Source organism: Anguilla rostrata, chromosome 2, assembly GCF_018555375.3.
Source record: "Anguilla rostrata isolate EN2019 chromosome 2, ASM1855537v3, whole genome shotgun sequence".
NCBI lineage: Eukaryota > Metazoa > Chordata > Actinopteri > Anguilliformes > Anguillidae > Anguilla > Anguilla rostrata.
Genome location: NC_057934.1, coordinates 42,401,795 through 42,427,836, shown reverse-complemented (window position 1 = coordinate 42,427,836; position 26,042 = coordinate 42,401,795). Strand labels below are relative to the sequence as shown.

Below are 26,042 nucleotides of genomic sequence, written 5' to 3'. Positions count from 1 at the left end.
TGATGAACATTCTCAAATGATATATGATCAGATATATTTTGGCATTAGATTAGGCTACGCAAATAATATGAGCAAATGTAAAAAGATTAGACTCGATGATGCCGTGTCGTTTATTCATCTAGAAGAGGTCTAAAACATGTATTTTTTATTGGTATTTGTGGTTAGGAGGAATTGGGTGGTCAGTGGTTAGAGTAGCATTGGTTATTCGATAATTTACCGTTAAATATAGCCTACCGTCCGCTACGCTGGTAACAATATACTACAAACACGTATTTTGCAGTAAACCATTTTATTTCTGTAGCATCCCCTTTCTGCATTTTCACCTCTAAAAAGTCGTTATTCTGACATTTAGAAAAGAATCACTAAAACAACAACGTGTATACAAACAATTTCATAATATTTCTGCAGGTCGACCTTTCCTCAGACCCATAGACCGCAGTCGATTCTATTCCATCCGGCTCAAAATGTACATTTCACTTCCGGCGGGGAGGGGCTGCTGTACCAAAGAGGAAGCAACAAGCCCTGACAATCGTGAGCATTGCAACCAGCTGAACATATGACGACAGAAGCGTCCTTAAGGAGTTTGAAAAGAGGAGCAAATATGTATTGTAACTAATATGCGGCGGCCAGGTTTTTACGTGTTAGAACAGTGAATTTATCGATGTTATTACTGTTACAGATGAGCTGTTGATATTGGTTGAGACTGGCGAGTACAAATATTACCAACGCATATTTTAGGTTCTTTCCAATTAAACATTAAACTTGTCCAGTGTGATGGACAGACTGAACATCGTCGGAGTAAGTTAGACAACACCTCGCCTACAAACCAGCCGGGTGCGATTGAATCCGTTAACTCCGAACATGGTGAGTATTTAAAAAGGCATTCTTTTTTGACAAATGCGAATAATTTTCTTAGGAGCAGAATTAGCTATACCTCTAGGGCAAATAGCAACCGACGCCACGGGTTCTACGTCTTTAAAGCCCTATGTTAACTGAATGTGTTCAACGTCTTGGTGTTTCAGTTGAACAGTGGAAACCTGTTGAATTCAAACACCAATTCTAAATTTCTTCTTCCCACAGGCACTTAATTGGAATTTTGTTATTTTGCTATAAGTTTACCTTGTTTCATTCGTTAGGCGTTTGAATTCGAATCATTTCTTCCTATAAACCTGTATTGGCTGGCCTACTTCAGACCGTATTTTCAAATGGGGTACGTTAACCCCTTAAAACCTATTTAAGCTCAGATCTTTTGTAAGAATCCCCTTTGTCTTAAACAAGCCCCGTCACCTACGAAAATTCATGCAGTACAGACAAGTTTCAAAGCTTAAAATGTAGAGCACATTTGTATCTAAATGACCAACTCCCCGGATCCTTCGGAGTGTCACTCAGTAAACTTTCAGGACATATTTATTCTGAAAAGAAACAAATAAATCCAAAAATAGTTTGCTATTTTTTTATTATGTGGTGGTTGCATGTACTTCTGATACTGGACGAAACCAGATATTCTTTATTTATCCATTCTCTCATTTTGACAAAGGCCTGTAGTTCAGTCACAAGGTGTCCTTTTGGAGAGCTTCTACAAAATGTGTTCATAATAGTTACTTACCACACATACTAAATTCATTTAAAACAATCTGACCACTTGGTTTTCCCTTGCTGTGTGCCCTGACCTGCGCTCAGTTGTCAGGCTGCTGTATGTCAGGCTTGTAAGTAGTAGGCTGCTGTAATTTACATATGCATTGCTTTGGAATAAAGCTTGTTTAATTTGTGTGGGCTAATATTGAGTCAATATTTTTTGTTGTAACATGGCCTCATTTTCATATAAATATTTTTAATGCAAGGCGTAGACTTTCCTAGTTTTAATTAATGACTTATAGGCTGTGCTCTGTGTGCTTGAGTAACAACAAAAGTTTTTTGTTGAGCTTATAAAGTACTATAATTATCACCTTGGGGGGTCAATTTAAGTCCTCTTTTGAGGAGGGGGACTGCCTTTTTATGTATTTATTTTTTATATCATGGTTTTACTGATCACGGTGGGTTGTTTGCATCAAAGTGCAAAGAGAATGGTTTACTGTTTATAGTGCTGCACCTTGAATTTACGGCAGATAAAAGCAAAAACTTCAGAGAAGGTTATTGGTAGACGCCGAGGGCTGATTTGAAAGCCATTGGGCTTTAAGGTGTTCTTGTGTTGGGGCGCATGCAAGTCCTTAACGTCTGTAACTCTAAAATGCATGTGCGTGTTGGGTGATCTTGACTTTAGCATTCTTTGGCTATTTTCCAGCCGCTTCAGAACCCAGAGCAGGTGTATCGTTTGATAAATCACTTGCAACTTCCGTAGTTCCGCGGGGAGCAACTATTTCAAGAATGTCTCGAATACCGTCCATCCTCTTCCTTTCTGTGCCTTGTTCTTATTTGGGGTCATTCATTTATCTCGACTGAATTTATTTTACATGCTTGTAAGGTTTCTCAACCTTGTTCAGAACTGTTTGTGAACTTCAACACACTTTTTGAGCTTCAGTCACAGAACAGGTGCAAGTTACAATGGGGGAGGTGGCTGTTTGTGACCGACTGTTGTAAATGGTTCTGTTTAGCCTTGTAATTTATTTAGCGAGACTAGCTCTCCAACTGGAGGTCCCCCCTCACCCCTTCCATCCCTTTTCTTTGGTGTTCATAGAGCTGCAGCTACATTTATGCTCAGATATAACAAATGTGCTCATTTCTAATAATAAAATGAAACCTGTTGTCAACCCACCGATCGTGTTTGCCTGTTCATTTTCAACAGAAATGTGTAATGTAAAATATCAACCAACCCTGGAAAATAATAAACATTATGGTATTTAGTTATAATAACTTAAATAGTAGCTTCCCAAATAATATTTAAAACTACCAAGTTTAGTGTGGTCTTCATACCCTTATTCATGTCATATTAGCCAGACAAAGGGTTAAAAATAGCATATATCTTGATTAATACATCTGTGCCATGTGACTCCAACAAACGGCCTATATTGTTCTGTATCCGGATGTTTCGGTTGATTATACTGCAATAGACACTACTTCTGGCTTCTGTAGATGCTTTTTATCAACAGTGTGTCTAGCTAGTGTCAACAGTTGTGCCAAAACCACATAAGGAAGTGGGATCCTGCCTTAATAATCAGCTGAAGAAACTGTGCTGTCATTTGGGCCTTCAGTATGTTACGGTTTATATGCACTGAAGTGTCCTCTGCCAGAAAACTGCCGTTGTCCAAATCAGAGGTGTCATCACAGAAGGTAAAGTACATGGTGGTGCTAATCTTGCAGAGCATCCTGAACAAGTAAAGATTCATTTAACTTGGGTTTTGTCTGCCGACTTGAAAGATGCCTGCATTGGTGTGTGAAGTGCAAGCATTCCATTATCCCTCTTCCTCACTGTTCTCTGTGCTTCCCCAGCACACACAAATCATCCTTCAGCCCTTTGGTTCAACACTGAATTCCACCCCCTGGCTCCTGGCCAAATGACATGTGACCCTGCATTAACAGCTTTGCTGCAGTGCAAAGACATTGTGATATGAGTCCAACTACAAGAGCAGCTGCCTGAGCTTAGTGTTTTTTTTATCTAGTTGTGGTCTATTGTCATATTATGCATTTGGTATGCACACACGTATGTTATGTGCTCTCTGGCTTAAGCAAATTATGGAATTAATCAAAAAGAAAGAAGCACCAGTGGAAATGAAGGAACTCAGAAAGGTGAAGTATCTGGTGACTCACTGATGCTGAAATGGAGCGTGCTCTGAGGAAGTAGCTTCAATACCATGTATGTCTTTCTATAGTATTACAGAATCCTGATTTCAGATGAATTTCTCCCCGTCCCTATAGATGCTTGTAATCCCATGAGCATGGCTTATGTTGGTAGAAGAGGGTTTGCAGAGTTTTACTGTGTGCAAAAGACAAGCATTTTTTGTCAGCTGTTCATAACTGCCTCTCACAACTCATCTGCCTGTCTCTGTTCTGCCTCCACACCGTTCTTTCTGGTCACTTTTGTCGCGTCCTGATCCCATCGCCGAAACTGGCCATGTCCAGGCATCAGAGGAGGGCTCACTGCGTGCGCTGGAAAGTCTAATGTCAGAGTTCTTTCACAGCCGCACCACCAACGAGCGCAAGAGGGAGATTGGTGAGTCACGGCCGCCCTGCACTCCACATCGCAGACTTAGTCGAACTCCAGTTGAGACATGGTCACACCCATTATGAAAATGGGTACATGAAGAGAAATTAAACCTTGATTCATAATGATTTGGCATTTTGTATAACTCAGTATGTATATATTTCAGGTTCATTGAGTTAATTGATAGCAAAAGGAAATTTCTTCATGGCAGCCCCTAGTTGTACTGCTCACTGCTGCAGATGTTTTTGAAGTGCCAAGTATTTGGCATTTGATTTGAAGTTTTCAATCTGTTTTATGTTTGTTCAATGGTGAATCTTTGTCTTATTACATTGTGGCCTTGAACTTTTGATTTAATTGCTTTTTCCCGCCTTAATTTTCTGCAGAGGAGCTGTTGAATAACTTTGCTCAGCAGATGGGGGCCTGGCGGCACTGTCTCTACTTCCTCTCCAACACCCATAACGAGTACATCAGGATGTACAGTCTGACAGTATTTGAGGTGAGTGGTGCCGGACAACCTTCACAAATGTCTTTCTGATTTACTGGAAAAGTCCTTTCCTCATGTTCCCTGTTACTTTGTAGTAATGAGCTTCGCAATGAGCAAACTGGTTTCACAAATCCAATGCAGAAATTGCCGCAGTCTCTCTTCTACTGTACATGTCCCAGCAGTCTGGGGAGGAAAACAGTTTTATTAAATGTGCTCAGTTATAATTGGGATTTACGTGGGAAAGTGAGGGAATGCAGATGGTACCTCAATCGGCCATGCCCAGTTCTGGTAGCTGTTATCTGTGGGCCCACTTGTTAGAAGACCAGGAACGCAGCCAAGTAACCAGGCATATTGAGGTTTTAAAAACATACAGCGCAGCTGACTCATTATTGCATTATTGATCACTTTACGATGTTCCCAAGCTTAATCCAGCATTACCAACCATGTCCTACATATTATACATACCTTGTTGATATTTATCACTTATGACTTAGTAGACTTTTGTTAAGAGGATTCCTGGGGTGCTAGATAGAGAAATTCCACACTAAGTTACAGAAAGCACCTTTGCTTTGTCATACATTTTCACATTTATTGACATTCAAAAAACTTACAACAATATATTTTTAATGATGCATAATGTAGACATTTGCATTCACATATGTGCCATGTGATGTGTCAATGTCTCTTTTTATAGGCCTCTTTTAATGAGCAAAAACACTGCATCGAAAGCTATGAAAAGTGTCCGTATGCTAATGTACTTCTTTTTTTTAACCAAGAACAACTGTGATGTTGCATGTGATGTTGAATAGTATGCGTTTTAAGGCCATGGTTCATGGGTGTAGCTCCAGGAGAGTTGTGATGGTCCATTTCTGACCCTACTGGCCCATGACACACCGCAGCTTCAGTTGCTCTGTAGAGGGCTTTGTGTGGAAGAGAACACGCTCACACAGCTCAGCCTTGATATCTCCCTAGATAAACCACAAAGATTAAAATAAGGCCATCTGCTTGTTCAGTAAAGGAGCAAAATGACTTCTTCATTTTATCACTGAAACTTTGACGTTTTGATCACTCCATACATGTCAAATTAAAGTCACCGACTGTTCTCAGTGTGAAACATCTCTTTGTTTAGGAAATCCCAGTCCACTCAATTATGTGGACTTTACAGATATTCTCGTGAGATGAGTGAATAAGGGAACTTCAAACAGTATCCACAGTTAAGATAATATGAGTGCATTGATGTAGTAGTGTAGTAGTGCTTTGAAGCATGGTGTAATCTGTTGAAACGCCAACTAGTTCTGCAGAACAGATGCAAATTGCTGTGGGGGAGTGGTTGTTTATGATCTACTGTTGTTGGATTTGACATAATTGGTTCTATGAAACTATGTCATTTACTTTGCATAAGATATTTAAGAGTCTGGTCTTCGATTTTGGAACAAAATTGACCACCTGAGAGACACTGGATGTATAATATGTATGTGGCTGAGCCAGAGAGAACGGCATACCCCAGCCGCATGCAGATACATTCATTGTCCTGCTCTGACTTCCTCTTGCAATTCGTTGCACACATGCATTCCATTTCAAGCCTGTAAACCTTCTGACACTTTGCTTGGGTGCCAGAGTGGTGTGAGGATTTTTGTATTATTTGGCCTTTGTTCAATGCCGTCTGCTACTCTATCAATACTGAATATGGTATAGTCTGTATATTGAGTTATGGTATGTGCCTGCATGATATGAATTATGGAGGAAAAGCTGCCAGCTTCCTGCTTTGTGCATGCAATGCTCCATTTGTTTAGACCAGCACTATACTGCTGGTAAGTCAAGTAACAACTCTGCAGCCAATGATTAACTCCTTAATAGTCTTAAACTAGAATTGATCTTGTACGTCTTGTGTCTATTAATAGATGAATAAAGTAAAAATAAAATAAAACACAGTATGTTAGCAATTCCTTATTTTTCTTGCCTAAACAAAAAGACTGTGTGCTGCCCAGAGCACAAATATACAAACTATACATTTGTATGATTTTGGTTGGACACGACAGCCCTCTCAATCTCTCTCAATCTCTTGCAATCTCTCTCAATCTCTCTCAATCTCTCTCAATCTCTCTCCCTTGCAGAACCTCATCAACAAGATGTGGCTGGGCTTGTCCTCGCAGGACAAGATAGAGATCCGCAGCGGCCTGCCCAAGCTGCTGCTGTCCGAGCACAAGTCCCTGCCCTACTTCATCCGCAACAAGCTGTGCAAGGTCATCGTGGACATCGGCAAGCAGGACTGGCCCGTCTTCTACCAGGACTTCTTCACCAACATTCTGCAGGTAGAGTGAACCCCGCAGAGTGAATGCAAGATCATTTATTGCACTTCCTTCTGTATTGTGTTGATACTTACCAACGTAAGCTTGTTTCAACAGATGGTGCAATAACCATCAGGCACCATAATAAAAATCGTGCATGTGGATTGTTGCTGACAGTGAGCAGATGTAGTTAGCCACATTTGAGAAAGTGATGTCCACCCTTAATGACTTCAGTTTCTCTTACTGACTTCAGCCTCATGTTAGCCTCAGCTGAACATACTCTTCAAATGTATTCTCTGGGGCATGTACTGTCATTGTAGCCGAGATCTTGGTACATGGTAAATATTAACAGAAATATAGCTACATCAATTCACCATCACAAGGGATCACTCAAATATGGAAAAGAAAGGTCGCTCCACTATCGGATGTGAATAGGACAGCAGCAACAACCATGTTCAGTCACTGTTTACGGCCACTTCGTGGGAAAGTATACAAAAAAGGGAAGTTTTGTTCTTCATAGGCTGTGGAACAGTAGAGCCTAATCTGAGATATAGCCTGAATTATTCTGCTCACATTCATATTGTGTTTATTCATCATGTGTGAGCACAGTATTATTAGTACCTCATGTGATATGGGGGCAAGGCCAAAACAGGAAGTCACAAAGGGGAGGGCTGTATGAACCACTTTTGTTGGCTCATTTGAACGTCCCCATGACCAGTGTCTGAACAGCAACACCAAACTAACCAAAACACCCCTGGAGCCGCGGGGCCTTACGCGCGCAGTGTAGCCTTCCTCATTCTGCGTCTCCCTCACCAACCTTCAGCTGGGCAGAGATGGGGGCGATGACAGATGTGCAGAAATGCAGGTGCTCATGCGAAGGAACCCATGGCTGTCTCTCTCCCCGTGGCTGTGTCCAGCTCATCCAGTCCCCCACCCTGGCCCCGCTGGGCCTGGTGCTCCTCAAGACCGCGTCGGAGGAGCTGGCGTGCCCCCGGGAGGACCTCAGCGTGACCCGCAAAGAGGAGCTACACAGGCTGCTGCTGGAGCAGGTCCCCACGGTGCTCAGCCTGCTGACCGGTGAGGGCCCGCCATTTTCCCCATTACTGACTTCTACCTGGAGCTAAAACCCAACCGAGGTGTTCTTGGACATGCTCTGCGTCCGAACCCGTGGCTTTGCGGTGGCTGTAAGCTGGAGGTGTAGCTTATGGCTCATGCAAATGGCCAGCATCCAAATGAAATGCTTTCAAATGGTTTTTAAATATATGCTGGCTGTCCAGGAAATATCACAAGCCCTATATAGATGAATGTGCGAAAGAACAACCCGTTTTGGCCTTTAAGCTGTCATGTTCAGGAGTGCATCTCATTAGAAATGTGGATATGCATGTGTCACCATGTAAATCCTGTTTGACTGTCAGTCTGCGCTTATTGAAACATTGATTCTGTTGATTTTATTTATGCATTGTTTTTTATACAGTTTGTAAGCTGCCTTAGCTGTTGCACCAGCTTACACACAGTTGAAAATAACTGGGAAAAGTATTTTCTTTCTCCAGGGAACATGTATCTGTTATTAATCCCACCTGTGTCCTGTTCTCCTGCAGGGAGTGTGTTGGCCTGCGCTATAGATTAAGTGGGAGCTTTTGTAGCATTAATAATGATACAATTCAGTCTCACAGTTGAACTGGTATTTTCTACTGTTAGTGAGTCAGGTGTGGGAGAGTGTTGTTGTATTTGGTGAACACTGCTCATTCACACAATGCGGAGTGCTTAAGTGTGGATAACATGTTAAAAACAAAATTTTCTGCCTAATTTCCTTTACCTCCCACATACTGAGCAAGGATTTATGTTCCTTCTACAGGTATTCTAGAAACAATTTGGGATAAACACAGCATCCCTGCCACCACACCTCCTCCTTCACCCACGTCTGAAGAAAGTGGTATGAAAGGGCTTTTCCATGGTCTGTTAGTGTTATCTTTTCAAAGCTGATGAAGTTGATGAATTTTTATCATATGGATGGGTGGGCACGTTGACAATTGCATACATTTAAAGGCATACTACGTAGGATTTCTTTCCTTGCTTTGCTCCTGTGACGCACCAGCGGAACGACTAGATATTTTGCTCTGGCTAGCTAAGTCGATACCTTTATAACATCATATTGCGGACTGCTGGAATCATGTCTCTTTCGAAAATACAGTTGTGTTCATACCAGTCAGGCAGTCACAAGCCAAAATGCTCGACTGACATATCTGATAGAATAACTCCCACTTTGCTGTTATATGCAGGGTAGCTAAGTTTAGATGAATGATGATGGAATGGGCCTACGCAAGCCAGCAGGTTTCAGTCTGCTCTAGCCTGGAAGCACAGCAAAATATAACATAAGCATGTGTATTCGCAAACACATCAATTCATTGTCGCTTTTATTTTTTTCATCTTTACATAGTCTAGCTTTGAGTATCTATTGCAGCAAAGTCTTATGCCTCTCATGCCGGTTAGCTCGATAGGAGGCCACCTTCCCCCTTCAGCAGATCAGGGAAGTAGCCTAGAAGACCTCCAGGCTGCGGCCTACCAGTCAACCCTCGTGACAATAAAAGGCACACGACCGCACATTCACGAAGATATGAATTCAGCGAAAAATACATTGTCTCTGAAATCACGGATATTAGTCCCTAGTAATCAAACTGCAGTTGCAGTTAACTCACCCTAACTTTTATGGGATAGTAGGATTTTCCAACTGGTGAACTATCCCCTTAATACCTAGCTATCGATTGCTAGCTAGCCCACATGAGCCGAGAGAAGTAGATTGGAATCTTATTCTCCAGCCTTAAGTTTTTTACTTTGTAAAATATCGGACCCACAGCAAATTCTCAGGCCATCATAGCCAGCCAGCTAACGTTGCCATACATAATTGAATTTAGTTAGCTAATAACGGCAGCTACCTAACATTACCGAACACTGACCAGCCACTTGGTTATTGTTAGTTTGCCACCAAGGCGACCCTATCTCTGCAGTACTGACCCAGAAACTGAAAATGCACCACTGTAGCCAATCTATACATGTTTCCTGTTCTTCTTCTATTGGTCACATGCTTTTCAGATGCAGCCCACAAAAAAGGGTCATGCCCAGAAACGTCCCAAACACTTTTTAGTATAACAATGGTATAGGCAGACAAGCAAGGACTGTGCATGAGTGCACACTGACACTGCATCATAGTAATAACTGATTATGGTTGTTTTGTAATACTTTCAAGGTGAAAATCCTGGGTAGTATGCCTTTAAATCAAGGAAATGTTGAAGAAAAATGCAATGTGATTGTGTAAAGTTGGCAAACATGAAAATTTGATTGTGCTTATAAACAGTAGGCATCGTGTGACCATGGAAGCAGAAGTTGGTTTGTTTATGTTGTTCCTTTCTCTTGTGTAGGGGAGCAGATGACTAGCATGTTCCAGGGTCCACCCTACTCCAATCAGCTGTCACAATCTCTTCCCCTGTTGGACCAGGAGAGCCTGCAGCTCTGCTCCCTTGCCTTGGAGTGCCTGGCCCATCTTTTCAGCTGGATCCCCCTTTCTTCCAACATCTCTCTCTCCTTGCTGGCCACCATTTTCCACTTTGCCCGCTTTGGCTGTGACCAGCACCAGGGCAAACCGGCTCCCTCCATCTACTCCTCCGTCCCTGCCCCCGCAACTGGCAACAAACCGTGCCTTGGCCTCGAAAGTGACAGCACGCAGGTGCAGCGAGGCGGCCAGGTCGACAGGGCATGGCTTGGGGTGCTGGCCATGACCTGTGTCAATGAGCTGGTGTCCAAGAACTGTGTGCCCCTGGAGTTCGGGGAGTACCTCCTGAGAATGTTCCAGCAGACCTTCTTCCTGCTGCAGAAACTGACACGGGAGAACTCTGGCTATAGTCTCAAGAGCCGGCTGGAGGAGCTTGATGAAAGGTAAGGCCAGAGGCACGTCCCCCCCACCCTCCGCTTTCCAGTGTCTTCTGGCAGATACCCTGTGCTTGGTCAGTCTGTCTGCTGTCGATAGACTGACTGACTTGCGCCCAGTTGTCGGGAAATCTTAGGCGTGTGGGTCCCTGGTCCTTCTTTGTTGCCTTGAGGGTTATGGGCTCATGCCGGTTGACAAGCCTGGTCTTGTCACGCTTGTTTTTAGTGTGTCTGAAAGGGAAAGAGCAAAGGCCTTGGGGTCCTTGACTCTCTTCTTTGCAGGTTATTCCCCATAGAACTGCTGCCTACAGGTGAGTGCTGGAGGTAATCTGGCATTGTGCACGTGTGAGGTATCTCTTCCTCTCCTTCTAGAACCCCCTCCCTTCCTCCACTGCTGTTGTACTCTAGGTGCTGTCCGCCAGGGCGAGCTCAGCGGAAGCTCGATGAGACATTTTTGTCTCGCCCACAGCAGGAGACGTCTGTGAGGTAAGGGGAAGGCTGCCACTTCCTGTCTTGAGTAGATCTGCTGCTCAAGCTGTGGGGGTTGCTGGTAGAGCGCTGCTAGGAAGACAAAGAACTTTGTAAAAGCTCCATTCCGCCTGCAGTAATTGCATCCTGTGACCCCCACTTATTGAGGTTCCATGGCTAGCTACCCATTTGGAGAAATTAATGGTCTTCACCAATTGTTACTCACAATTCCAGGATTTAGAGTTCATGCAGTGACATGTATGGGATAAAACTATGGCATACTTGCTCTCTCTTCCTCTTGGATCATATCTGTCCTTTTTTTTGCTTGTCTGTCCATGCATTGAGGTCACCTTTGTTCATTTTTCCAAGGATATGGTGGCTTGAATTGATTTTTTTCCCTCAGTTTTCTAATACTTAGAGGGATGGAGGAGGTGGGGGGGACTTTAACTTCTGGAATACTTGCAATTAGATTTTAAATGCATGTTAACAGGGAGACCGTGTGGTGCAGCCTGTACAGCAGCAACCTCTCGACCCATATAGGCATCTACCTTTTTGGATGGAGGTTCAGTTCCTCATGGTGCTCTTTGCATTGTAGTTCCCTCTCTATCTGCAACCCTCTGCTTTCCTTCTGTCTGATTAAACTGAACTAAGAAGGACAGAGTGTCTGCTCTCCTTTTAAATAAACTAATAAATAAACTGTAAGCCTGGTAAGCCTGTAGACAATATGAATTTGACATGGTAAGTAATGGTCTGTACAACCCCACAAATAACCATGTGTTCCCATGTGATCTTGCATATGTGCATTCAGATATAAAATGAAAAAACCCCAAGGTTTCAGTGAACTATCTTTGGAGTTCCTATCTTTTGGTGTTTACTTCCGTAAGTCACTCAGAATGCAGATCAGCAAGAACTTGCGGCAATATGCCTACACACCATGTGGAGATCATAGATAAAGCCATTTCTGCTTCAAGTGTTCTGGAATTCCTTCTAAATCGAAGCAACTGATAATGTTTGCTCATACCTCCAATCAGGAATTTGTCAGTAACTCATTTCCGAAATGGGATTTGAACACAGTTTCACCTGCTTTAAGTTTCAAATGACGGAAAGAACTATGGGAAACATTTCACAGTATGGGCCACATTAATAGGTTAAGAAAATGCATTCCCACACCATTTGTCTGCAATGGTGGTTTCAGAAGGAGAGTTTGATACAGTAGTGCATTTGAAATCCAAATTAGGTTTGATATTTAATATTTTCATGCCACCCACAATCTTTCCGAGGGATTTATCTACGTTCTCCACTTGGCTGCTAAAGGCCCTTGACTAGCATGTTTTTTCTGCTGTATTTCAGGTGTGTTTGGAGTCAGTGGTTGCCCATCTCTTAGGTAAATGTTAAAGGGATTTTACTTATATTTAAACTGTTTCTAGTTTAAGGTGTTTTCTTGTTTCATTTTATTTTTACTTTTATTGGCTGCCTAATACTTCAGTTTTTTTTCTTTTTCTTATTGTTTTGGCTGAAATCGAGCCTGAAACTGTGATGTTTTTCCCAATTGTAAACATTTGTTTTCTTCGCTCAGAAGTACATTAAACATCTTTTTCTTGTGAACATTGGATCTGATGGTGGTGTTTGTCCTCTTTATTGTTTGTTCTCAGCTATGTGCAGAAGTTCACAGAGTTCCTGAGGCAGTTCATCAGTGTTCATCTGAAGCGGATAGAGTCCAACACGCTGTTCCCCACGGTGGACTTTCTGGCACTGCTGTTCAAGTACACCTTCAACCAGGTAACACGCGCACTGATTATTTATGTCTCTCATACTTGATTGCCCCACCATTCAATATTTCCACCAAATGAACTAAACACTGTCTTGTTGTTCTCATAATACTTGGCTCATTGTTTAGAGCTACAGCTGGGTGCCTATAGATAGTTTTGCTATTCTTGTGATACTTTCCGTTAGCACTGAAGAATCTACTACTGCTATTGTGAACCGCTCAGTTACAAGCCCAAAGATGCTGTACGTGCATGGAAAGATTTTGAGGCCTGCTGTCTTTTCTGATATGAATGCCTTGTGCTGTGTATGATTTCTCCCAAGCTGTGAAAAACTGAAGTGGGTGGTCTTTACCAGCTTTCATGGCTGTGGAATGTCCCCACAAATGTCCAAAGTGCTGTACAACTTTGCCTTATCATAGCAGTTCTACTTCATGTTCTAGTGTCTTGGAGAAGAAAACCTACTAGAGCAGGAAGTGCAAGTGGTTTTAGCCTTTAAAAAACCTTAATGCCTTCACAGCTTCCTGTTTCTGTTGGAAACCCCCTTTCAAATAAGTTTCTCATGTAATGCAGGCTTACTGTTTTACTGAAATTAACTTTCAACCTTATATGCACAATTATATTTGTCTATAGCCACATACTTATTGTGCTCATTTTAAAATTATCCTAATCTTGGAAATGTAACATGCAGGGTAACAGTCTGAAAGTTGGCAAAGAAGCACATTCCTGTGAGTAATTTTTTATTCCTTTAATATTGCTCTGTTTACAGCCCACTCTCGAGGGATACTTCTCTTGTCTGGATATATGGGCCATCTTCCTGGACTACCTGACCACAAAAATAAAAACCCGATTCACCGACAGAGATAGCATGCTGAACACGTAAAAAAATTTTTAAACTTGAATTATGTTTGTGTGTACAAGTCCCCCTGTAATTATATGAAGCATATTGAGATGTTCTGCACAATTTGTGGATTTCTGAAAAGAACACACCCATAACTCCAAATGGCAAGGTGTAGCATATGGTGCAGTAAAAAGAGCACTGTAATTTGGACCTGGTCCTTTGTCTTTTAAGTCACTGCGGGAGCGCTACTATTGTATCCTACCCTAGTAAAAGCCCTGGTTCATAAATGGGTTACAAGTATGTCTAAGATGTAAAAGTCTGAGTGACACTCCTTAAGGGCATCTGTAATGTTAATAAATAATTGAACCTAACTGATGCTTAATGTATTGGGTTTGTGTCCCAGTGGAACAGCCTCCAGAGATGGTAAGCCTTTTATTTGTGAGAGGTTTGAGTTTGTAGGAATTGCTGTTCCCCTGCCCGTGCTTACAACACAGAGGAAATGATGTACGTGTTTTGTAACCTTTCAAGTGATAAGTGATACCTATTTGTGGTCTGCCTCTCACGGTGCTTTGCACGACTTCCTGCTTTCTCAATTTGCCACATCCGTCAGTAACCTCAGGACATGTATGTCATTGATAGTCGTCAGTATTCCTCTGTTACTATGTATGCGTCATACTTACACAATATCAAATAATGTTATTGCCCTCTCCCTGTATTTGTGGTGTAATGTGTGTGTGTGTGTGTGTGTGAGGTGACCCATTCATTTCTGTTCCTGCTGTTGGACCTGTTCTTTTTTTATTTCCCTCTGTTCAGGTATAAGGATGTCTTGGCCATACTGCTGCAGGAGGTGCTGAATTATATCCAGTTTCGATATAATCAGTCGCAGCTGGAGGAACTGGATGACGAGACATTGGATGATGATGTAAGAACAATTGGCATAACTGGAGATGTTTTCTGAAACACATACATGTCTGCCAGTGCAATACAACACCATCCATTCTTGTGCAAAATGTTGTCCTTGATATAATCACTTTTATCGAACAATAAAGCTTTAGATAGGATTTTAGGGGGACATCCAAAAGTTTTGTATTTTCATGGTTTCCATAGCAACAGACTGAGTGGCAGCAGTACTTGCATCGGAGTCTGGATATTGTTGCTAAGGTGACGGAGCTGCTGCCGTCTCATGCCTTCTCTACTCTGGTAAGTTCTGCCTCCTCATCCAGCCTACAGATGGCTGTTTGCTTTGAAATGGTTTCCCTGTTGTCTCTGCTATGAGCCTTCTCTGAGAAAGTCATCTCAATCCACTAGAATACATTTTAAAAATAGAAGATGCTTGAAAATTCCATTTTTTTGTGTAATTTGCGCTAATTCTGCCTATTCCAATTCACTGTGTGGGTGTTTTGACTTCTGTTGTATTTCCTATCTCAGTATCCAATGCTGCAGGAGAATTTGAATGTGTACCTGGGGCTGCAGCAGTTTGTTGTCTCCACAAGCACAGGTAAGGAGGAACTGGATTAAGATGGTTTCTGACCGCCTTACTTGTCAAAATGTGACGAGTAATAGAATGTGTAACTAGCATGGAAAATATAGAGCATTCTTCATGTATATGTTGTGTTTTCATCAGTGTTTCTGAGAACTATGCTTATGTTTGTCACCCCCCTGCAGGCCGGAGGCTGAACATCAGCACAGAAAATGATTGCCGGCGGCTACATTTTGCACTGCGGGACTTGAGCTCCCTCCTTCGGGCCACAGGCAGACTGGGCGAGCACTTCATCGGGCTCGACTTCGCCACCCGCTTCAATGATGCGCTGACGGTGGTGGAAAGGTGAGGGGGAGACGCAGAGGCGAACGCAGTGACTTCTCTCTCCTTCTCCATTCTCCTTTGTGTTCACAGCTGCCCGTTTCAAACTGATGAACGTTTCTTCTTTCACACGAACGAGAACCAAAAGCCCTCTCACCCTAAAAGCTTTTCAGTAGCTTTATAAAAAGTCCTCTGAAGAAAGTAGATGTGAACGTTCTGTTAATTTGCCAAGTCCGTGGGAATTACCTCATGGCTTTGTGCAGATATACATTGCTTATTTCATAGATCCATTTAGCCTCTCAGAAAATAATCCTGGAATACTGGGTATTCATTTTCTTGCTTATTGTAGACTAAAGCTCTTTCAATAAGCTTAAATGTACACGTAATTTGACAGAATGTATATTTAAAATAATACTTCGTTTGTTGGAAAGGGTAATGATGGCGCCATGGCATAATTTTACATTCTCTGAGCGTACGTTTTGAGAGGCCATATCTCAGCAGTCCCTACATCCTGCTGTGCTTTTCAGTGGCGCGTCTGCGTGTCCTTCTGAACACAGTGTCCTCCAACTTAATCTTGTGTAATTACCCCCCAAAATCAAATGGTAAGATAAATGCAGATGTAAATACATGCTCAGATAGAGCCCCGTGCTGCGCTTCTCCTGACTTTGCAAAGAGATTCGATAAAGTCCATTAAGTACCTCAAGTAAGGTTCATTAAGTTCAAGCTGATGTACAAAGACCTCGTGACAGCCGAGCTGAGGGAACAAAGTGTTTACTGTTGGGTTGGTTTGGGTTTTCATGGAAGTTGTGTGCCTTTTTCTTTGAACACAGGCTGGTTGAGGTGGCCTGCTACAGCTCCCAGACCAGTGTGCATGACCTGCAGACCGCCATGGCCTCTGTGCTGAGGCCAGATCTCATCGATGTGTGAGTCTACTGTGTTTGTGTCCCCACATGAGTCTCGCTGTGGGAGTGTGCACCCGGAAAACCTGATAGGCCTGCTTTTAATTACTTGCCCAAGGGAAATGCATTGTGCTAGTAGGCAGTTTAATGATAATTCAAGTCTGACATGATAATAATAAGACAATCAGCCATCTAGATGGTGTTATTTTTTACTTTGCCAGGCTCTTGTTTGATGTTTCTCATTTGTAATACTTTTGTATCTATGGGAGACCTGTGTGCGTGTGTAGACTGGTGGTCAAAGTGTTATTGTTTAACACTGCATCAGGGTTCAAGGGGAAGCTCAGGAGGGTTGTTTTAACTGTGCCTCCTTCCTCCTCTTAACGACTTGATCGTTTGTGCCGCAGCCACGCCCAGTCTCTGGCAGCTCTTCAGGCCTACTCCCATTGGCTGGCTCGGGTCTACAGCGAGGTGCAGCACCAGAACCAGACGCGCTTCGTCGCCCTCGTCACCTCCGCCATGGATGCCGTCGCCCCCCTCATCAGCGCCAAGGTACCGGCGCGCGTCTTCCCCGAAGCGCCGCTGCCGTTTACCTGTCGTCACGGCGTAGCGCCCGCATCGCGAGCTCTGAGAGACCGGGCGGCGTCCGCGCGGAACGCCGCTCGGATGAGTTCGGATTCGTGTTGTTTTTCAGCCGAGGGGGAGAAACCCGCCTCTGCCTTGTAACAGAGAAGCAATCCAGTCAGGAAAACACTTCAGACCAGATCCAATCACGAGGGTCTTTTATATCAGCCGAAAGAGTACGCCTGTCGACAGCGCCAACGCGGTGCTAAAGAGGGTGTTATTTACAGCCATCTTTTATATCCTCTTAGAGAGGCTGCGCACCCCTTTGTGTGGGTACCGTATGAATTACATTTGCATCCATCTCATTAGGCGGGAAAATAAAACTTTTTGTCAGCCCCCTTTGTTACGCCTCGTACTCCCTTCTGCTTCCTGTTCAAGGCCTGTCGGGGTGGAGAATGGGACTCAGCCTCTAATATCTGGGCCCTCTGACTCACACTGTTGCTCAGCCAGCTTTGATTACAAGCAAGTTTGAATAGAACAGAATAAAATTGCATTACTGCCAAAATATGATGATAATAAAAGCATGGATAAAAGCATGTTAATGCTTCATAGTCAGATGACTCAGGCTTTTCACGCAGCACCAGTCTATTCACTGAGAGAGCAGAATTTAGAGTGCGATTTAGGTTTTTTTTTTTTTTTCAGAAAATCCCAATTCGCGCAAACCGCGGCCTAATGTTACATAAGTACATAAGAATCTTCCGAGCCCCGGTTTGTTGGGTTGTTGCCTGCATATGGATATGAATCTCATTTCATTCAGCATTATAATTGGCTTTATGATGAAACCGTGGCGCGAGTCTTCGGTGTCGGTGCGGTGCAGATCCGGCTGGTTTTCCCTCGTTTGCGGGAAGCTGAAGAACACGCCGTCCTCGAGCGGCGAGGGTCTCCGGAGCCCAGCGCGCCCTCATTAGCGCGCGGGTTCCTGTTTAGCGTAAACAGGGAGCGCTAAGGGAGTGCGTGAGTGCCACGATGAGTCACCGATTTCGGGGCTAATGACACGGCCCTGCCGCTTGGGTGACTAATCGCGCTCCGGAGGACGTCTGCGTCGCGCGGGTCGTAAACTTTACAGCTCGCTGTACGGAATCGGGTCCCGCTTTAAAAAAAAAAAAAAAACGTTAATCAAGCTGACGTCAAGGATATTTTTTCCCCTTTCCCTTGCCCTTATTTCTGCTGTAGAACTGCCCCCAAGCCTTTTGCTAGCTTTACGGTTTCAAACAGCAGTGAGCATTAACACAGCAGAGGCCTGTGTAAAAATGGAATCTCTAATTTAAATTGGAGAAACCGAATTCAAATGAAGAAATTAGCTGTGGCTTCGCATATAATTGTTTATTGAAAGCAATTTAAAAGGAATGAATTGAAGTGTCCTTTGAACGCACATCTTAGATTAGGGTTCTCAAACTTCAGTCCTGGATGGCTGCAGTCTCTGCTGGCTTTTGCGGTTTCCTTTCAGTCAGCAGCAAATGTAGGCCTTGGAAACAGGGCGTGTAGACTTGAGCCAATCCATGATTTAAATGAAGCACTTAAGTGCAGGAACACATCAATAACCAGCAGAGACAGAGGCCCTCCAGGATTTGAGTTTCACTTCCCTGCCTTACTGTAGATCTTGGAAAAAGTTATCAGAGGTAACTGAGAGGCTTGTACACTGGCAGTCATCCCAGGTCGAAGTTTCCAGGCTCCTGTTGATTGGACCTTTTCCCTCTCCTGTCCCTCCCAGGTCCCAGAGAAGCTGCTCTTACCAGCCTGCCATCTGATGGTGTCTCTGACCACTACAGTACGGCCAGTTTTTTTGATAACTCTGCCTGCGGTGCAGAACCTCTTCAACCTGGTAACCAACGACTCTGCTGGCAGGCTCCCCCCAGAGGTCAGAACACGAAAATGCATCTGCTCTGTCACTGTTGACACCACAGCATGAACTCTATATTAGTGCAGTATCACAGGGATACGGTGGACATCCTCTGTTGTATCTCACTACAATTTTGACATTCATTTTTCCCTTATGAAATGTCAAATTTAACATTCAGCGCCCATACTAATGCACAGGGCATCCAGAAAAGTTGTTCAAATATGAACTCCTGCTGTTCTAACAACAAGAAACATTACTTTCACAGGTTTCTCGTGAAAGGTAGTATTATCCCATGTTCGTGTTCAGGTGCTGACCTGCTTGCTGTCGGTACAGAGAGATGACTCATGTGAAGTGAAAGGTGCGTTTTGTTGAACTGTTGAGCCGAGACGGTAGCGCTGTTCTTCTCTTCCCTCAGGCCCTGGTGCTGGTGTGCAGAGCCCTGTCCAACGTGCTCCTGCTCCCCTGGCCCAACCTGCCCGAGAGCGAGCAGCAGTGGCACAGCCGCTCCGCCAACCACTGCAGCCTGCTGGCGGCGCTCACCCGCCAGTACCGCCAGCTGAGGGACGGAGCCGGCCCCCAGCATGGCCGCCCGGGTCTGGAGGAAGGCGAGTGCAGGCCGCCGCGCTCCCCTCGCTGCTCGGAGAGCCCGAGCAGCGCTAACCGCGCATGTGCTAAAAGCACACTAAAAGCAGGGCTTTCCAGGTCGATAATGGCAATGAGTACTCACAGCCCAGCCCAGTTATCGTTTCAATTACTTGGCCGACGCACTTAAGCAGAGCAAAGTATAGTAATGAATAACATCTGTGTTGCATCAACGTGAACCACACATGAAACCAGTAACTTTCCTTTTACTATTTACACATAAAAGAACATGTGTATTAGATCACATAAAACCTGTGAACATTTCAAACAAAGCATTGGTTTTCATCGTAGAAATAAGCCTATGAAAATGGCCTCCTTCTTCCAAAAGCTATTCAACGCATATGACAATAAAGAGAAAAAAATAACACTAAAAATGCATGCAGCTCATGGACCAACTTTCATTTCTATCTGCATATTATATTCCTTTTACTGTTTTCTTTTGTTGAGTCCAATGTAAGGTTTGTTCATTGTTCAGGAGTGGGACTAGAAAATGGGGTTTGAGGCTTCATTGGAAAGGACTGTTAGGACTGTGTGTTACAGCAGTAAGGAGAGTGTTACTCTGTGAGGACTCTGTTTGTCACAACTGTATGATGAGTTTGAGTATAAGGGAACTGATCTCTGATAGGGTATATGAGTAAAGCCTGGCTGCAGCTCATATTAGAGTCTCTGTGTGTCTATTTAGTGAAATCGGTGGTGCACAAGACACTGTGGATACTCAGGGACATCGTGGAGAGCATCTCGGGGGAGTCCACCAAGTCCCGGCAGATCTGCTACCAGTCTCTACAGGAATCTGTGCAGGTGTCTCTGGCCCTGTTCCCTGCTTTTATCCATCAGCCAGGTACTAAGCTGATATATCCTCAGACCCCCTCCGCTTACTCATGTGCTTATCAGCTTATTACATTATATTGACCTCATTCATCAGTCTGTAAGCTTTTATGTTTTCATATTGCCAAATCGGTGCTATCTTGTTTTCTCATAAATGAAAAGTGATGATATTTCATTTCAAGTAAATATTTTTACTGTGTCCATTGAAAATAATCAGTAGAAATGAGCCCTTTGCATATTGTCACGAAACCTAGGGCTCAGTTTAGCAAGGCATAGACATTTATCTGTGACGTAGTGTACAGTGGATGCCTGCGCTCATCCCTCTGAATGTCCTTTTCTTTGCTCGTCTCTCAGAGGTGACTGATGACATGCTCAGCTTCTTCCTCACCCTGTTCCGCGGCCTGAGGGTTCAGATGGGCGTGTCGTTCACAGAGCAGATAATCCAGACCTTCCTCAACATGTTCACTAGGTAAAAATGAGAGAAGATAAGCCTTCATTGTTTCCAGGAGAAATTTGTCTTGGACATTCCCGAGTTACCGTTGGTCTCATAGCAGATTAAAAAAAAAATTACTAAGGGGGTAAAAACACACAGATCACTTCAAGATATTACATATTCCCCACAAAATATTGCACATTTCCTCCCATGCAGTATCCATCCAGTATACATTCTGTGCTCATCCACAGGATATTGCCGGTTTCCTACCATATCATGCAATCCATGCACACATCCACACAAGTATGTTGCGCCTTAACAATACATTGCAAATTGCAGCTCAAAAGAAGTAATCAAGCTTTTACTATTCAGTAACCTGATTGACAGTGGAACCAGAGAGAATTTGTACCTATTCAGCTTACTGTTTGGTAGCCTGTACCTTCTTCCGGATGGCTTTGACAGCCTACTTCATCGCTGCCTCTTCAAATATTTCCCGAAGAGAAGATGGAGGTGACATGCCAATGATTTTCCCTGCCCTTTTAATCAAGTTTTATGTTTGTGATTCAGTGGCTGCTCTGAAGAATGATAACCTAACGCGCCGGTCCTCTCCATACACCCTGCGCCTCAGCAAAAAGGGCAAATGTTAATTGATTTGTGCACAAACACTCTCAACCTATCTGGCCCAGTTCTGATTAAAATCAAAATACACTCCTAAATATTTGTACACTGCTACCTGTTCGATTACCTCCCTGTGAATTGATACAGGGTCATGGTCACCAACAGACCTGGAATCAAAGACTATTTTCTTGGTCTTGTTCGCATATAACATCAGGTTGTGCCTCTCACGCCACCAAATGTATGTAAATTGGTGTTATTTGGTTTGATTGCTGCATGACCTGAACTTTAAATTGAGTTTTTTGTGCTGGTATTTGAATCATTGCCATTATACAGTACCTTTATATTGCTTAAGACTCCTGGGTTACCTCACTAGACTGGAGTGGAATATTTTTGGTACAAATTTGCACATTTATTTCATTGTTCCAAAGGGTTTGTGAAGGCAGTACCAGTATCTGTCCTTGTAAATAGTCTTTCAGTCTTTGAGTGTGGAAACGAGAGAGAGACTGCAGGTCTGTGTTGAGTCAGTGTTCTTTGGGCGTGAAGCCTTTGGACTGAACCTGTTCCTTATGCTACCCTTGTTTCATGTTGTGACTGGAAAGTAGGGCTGGGCGATTAATCAAATTTTATTTTCACTTACGATATTTACTGACCAACGCAGGTTAAGTCCCTTGCTCACGGATACAAAGGCAGTGCCCCACCTGGGAACTGAACCTACAACTTCATTTAAAAGCCCATTTTCCTTGCCGTTATGCTACACTGTCACACCTGTGTTTCGCGATGACGAAAGTTGATCCGAGTCCCGTCATACCTTTGACAAGCTGGCGAGTAGGTCACACGGCCACATGCTCCAGCTGTGCTGAACGGAGCGAGCAGGGGGATGAGCGTCTCTCTCGCGTCTGGGCGATGTCCCGTCGCTCGCGGCGCGCCGCTGGCTTTGTGAACGCGAGCATCGCGTCTCGCTGTCGTCTGGCCCGCAGGGAGCAGCTGGCGGAGAGCATCATGCGGGAGGGCAGCGCTGGCTGCCGGGTGGTGGAGAGGTTCCTGAAGATTCTGCAGGTGGTGGTGCAGGAGCCGGGCCAGGCCTTCAGACCCTTCCTTCCCAGAATCATCTCCCTCTGCATGGAGCAGCTCTATCCCATTTTGGCCGAGGTGAGCACGAGGCCCTCATTTAGCACACATTCTCAACGGGGTCTTGGAAGTGATGTCACAATTCTGAGAGCCTGGCAGTGTCACAGTGATATGTCTGGTATTGTGACTCATGCTGCTTAGCTTTCTAATCAGTCCCATTGTGAGGTTTCTGAAGTGAGGCATCTAGTGAATAGCGCAAGTATATTTCCTAGTAATGAAGATTAAAGGGATAGTTCACTCTCTGGATTTTTGTCATTTCAGTTTTAGTGTTTGCTTTTGATTAGCCCCGACAGCTTTCGTGTGTAATGAAGGGTATTTTAGACACTTGAAGTGGTGAGTATCTGGGCATTCTGTGTTCATGGTCATGCAAAGGAGATGCACTTCAAGTAACTCCAAAGCAGCTTGTGCAGTAGCTTCATGCTTCCTTCCAGAGGTTATACAGATGACTATAATATTATAGCATTGTCACAATAATAAAAGTAAATATATGTTTTATATAATTCCAGTACCTTTGTCCTTCTCAGTTCTAACGCAGTGAGGTTCTTTACTCCCATGGACCCGTGTAGGAATATCACTGTGAGAAGCTGCACCTTAATTTCCTTGAGCTTTGGTTGTATGGCCATAGGAAATGGCTCTGACCAACGAGCATGTTTCAGAAAAATGAGTGTTGTGACGTACATGCCCACGTGTGCACGTCTGCGTCCGCAGCATTCCTCTCCGGACGTGAAGGCGGAGCTGTTTGAGCTGCTTTACCAGGTGCTGCACCACAACTGGAGGTACTACTTCAAGAGCTCTGTGCTCGCCAGCGTGCACAGGAACGCCCCCGAGGAGCCCGTGGAGAACGAGGGCCAGTTCACCGCTGCCATGCAGGTCTGTGGGCCCCATCTTTAGCCAGCCAATCACAACTGTTTTTACAACAGTGTGACGAAGTTAGTGTTGAGTCTGTGTTGATCAAGAGCTGTGATGTAAAATATTTATGGCTGATCTGCTAAGAATAGCATCAGCTTTATTCTAGCTAAGATAATTATTACATTGTACTTACTGTACTTTTATGCCAACTGCAGAGAAGTACATGTTCATGTTCATATCATCCACTTGACTGAAAATGCAAGAGTTAAACCCTTGTAAATGGCATTCTCTGAATCTTTCCTAATGGTCTGCTTTCCCAGGCTTTCGGGCAGTCTTTTCTACAGCCAGACATTCACATCTTCAAGCAGAATCTCTTCTATCTGGAGTCCCTCAACAGTAAGCACAAGCTGTATCACAAGGTGAGTAACCCATGATGACTTGATTTGACCGTCCATTCTCCACAATCTCAACACCCTAAGAACAGAGTGTCACACTGCAATTCCTCCACCCATGATTGCTGTACAGATACAAGCTGGAATCTGTAAACATGCCGTCTATCTTCAGGGACGGAATGGACCTGTTTACGCTCCGAGTTTAATTGTCTTAAGAAAAACGTCCTCCGGAAACTTCTTCCCTAAACTTCTTCAAGCACCGTCTCTGTCTTTCTCATACTCAACTTTATTCCTTGTGTTCTAGCTTGTGTTAATGCTGTCAGTTTTCATGTCTTCCATTTCTTGTATTTTTATGTTGCTGTCATGTTCATGTAATGTTGTGTTCATGTTTTGTGTTCCTATGTGTTCGTGATGTATTTATATTTAATTCTAGAATTTACTCAGTATTATAAGTATATTTACCTTTTAAATCACGAAGGAAAATTGAAGCTCTTAAATTATTATTAATAATAATAATAATAATAATAATAATAATAATAATAATAATAATATTATTTTCCGTTGGAACTCCTTGGCACTCCTACAGCACTTCACCTTAATTCATTCAAGATATTTTCAGGGTCAGCTTTCAGTGCGGGGTTGTCTCCTGCAACCTTCCCTAAACTCACTCGCGTTTCCTCCTGCAGAAGCTGTTCTGCACCTCCATGCTCTTCCACTTCCTCAATGTTCTGCTGCTGGTGCTGGTGTGCAGGAGCCATGACCTGCTGCAGGAGGAGATCGTGTTGGCCGTGTACAACATGGCCTCGGTGGACTTTGACGTATTCTACTCCACCTTCCTGCCTCAGTTCCTCAGCAGTTGCCATGGCATCGATGCCAACCAGCGCAATGTCCTGGGGTGTAACTTCAAGATGGAGCGGGTAAGGTGCCCTCTCTTGAATAGGCTTTACACACCTTCCAGTTTCAGGTATTTTGTGTACTAGATGTACGTACGATTCAGATGGCTTTATTACCTCTACCTCTGGCATGCAAGCACTATATACGATTTGCCATCATGGGTATGTGATCATTTTGATAATTATGACTGTGTTCTTGTGCTTGTTTTCCCTGTGCAGGACCTGCCCTCCTTCACACAGAGTGTGCACAGGCTGGTAAATGACCTGCGCTACTACAGGCTGTGCAATGGCAGTCTGCCCCTAGGGAGTGTCAGGCTATAGCAGATCCTCCTTCCTGTACCGTCACCTGGACACTGTCGCTCAGCAGCAACCCTTCTACCGCTCTCCCTGACAGGCTCATCTCTGGCTGGGGAGAGGGTTCCGATGGGACTGCCCTGCAGGTTTGGAACCTTGTCGCCTACGAATTTCATTGGACTGTCCACCACGTTCCCCCAGTTTCACGCAGGAAACGGCATTATGAAGTTGCAGGACCCTTTCCAGCCCCCTCAGGCAGGGCTGTGAGGAGCTCGGCACATTCCTCCTTCCCTTCGACGTTTCCACTTTGAGAAAATGCTCTGAGAGACGAGTTCCATTCCATTTAGAGGGTACAGAAATGACTCCTAAATAAAATGTGTTGTGCATACTTTTCTTTTTGTAAAAAGCAAAGACAGATTTTATTGGTTTTATTGGTCGTTTTTCATTGACTCATTTGTATTTTGTTATTTTAACTCGTGTTTTTATTTTTATTTTTTTACTTCTGTATAGTTTACACATGTCTTATGTTAAGGTTTATTGAATACATTGAGAACTTTTTTTGCATCAGGAAAATGTAAAAAACATTTTCCAGACAGGAAATTCTAGGGAAAATGAAAAGTCTTAAGATGACCAGAGAATGCCACTGTGCCTTCCAGTCAGATGGAAGAGAACAGATCACTGAGAAAATAATGTCAGTGTTGCATAATAATTCTTGTCATGGGGTGTGTTATTTATTTTGGATGAATTCCCCACTTTTTTTTTTGAGAGGACTAAATGTCCAAACTTCTGTGAACACAACTGGATGCCTGTGTACCTTCTGCAGGGACTTTGTGTGGAAAGCTTTTAAGCCCTCGGTGGCACGTTTTTATGCTGATTAACCCAGGGAATAAACTATATGAACAAA

General features: G+C 43.6%; 1 protein-coding gene across 1 annotated transcript; it reads left to right on the top strand.

Annotated features, from left to right (window-relative positions):
* Positions 1 to 504: 504 nt before the first annotated feature.
* On the top strand, positions 505 to 26,042 carry LOC135248096 (exportin-6-like). Its single transcript, XM_064322324.1, has 24 exons — positions 505 to 864; positions 4,057 to 4,147; positions 4,522 to 4,634; positions 6,737 to 6,934; positions 7,828 to 7,987; positions 8,766 to 8,843; positions 10,327 to 10,840; positions 12,952 to 13,078; positions 13,832 to 13,941; positions 14,717 to 14,825; positions 15,011 to 15,103; positions 15,332 to 15,401; positions 15,569 to 15,728; positions 16,535 to 16,627; positions 17,008 to 17,152; positions 18,936 to 19,082; positions 19,480 to 19,669; positions 20,389 to 20,544; positions 20,886 to 21,000; positions 22,560 to 22,731; positions 23,419 to 23,580; positions 23,880 to 23,978; positions 24,638 to 24,868; positions 25,064 to 26,042. Exons 1-24 carry the CDS (start codon positions 862 to 864, stop codon positions 25,163 to 25,165), a joined length of 3,438 nt encoding a protein of 1,145 aa, XP_064178394.1. The 5' UTR covers positions 505 to 861; the 3' UTR covers positions 25,166 to 26,042.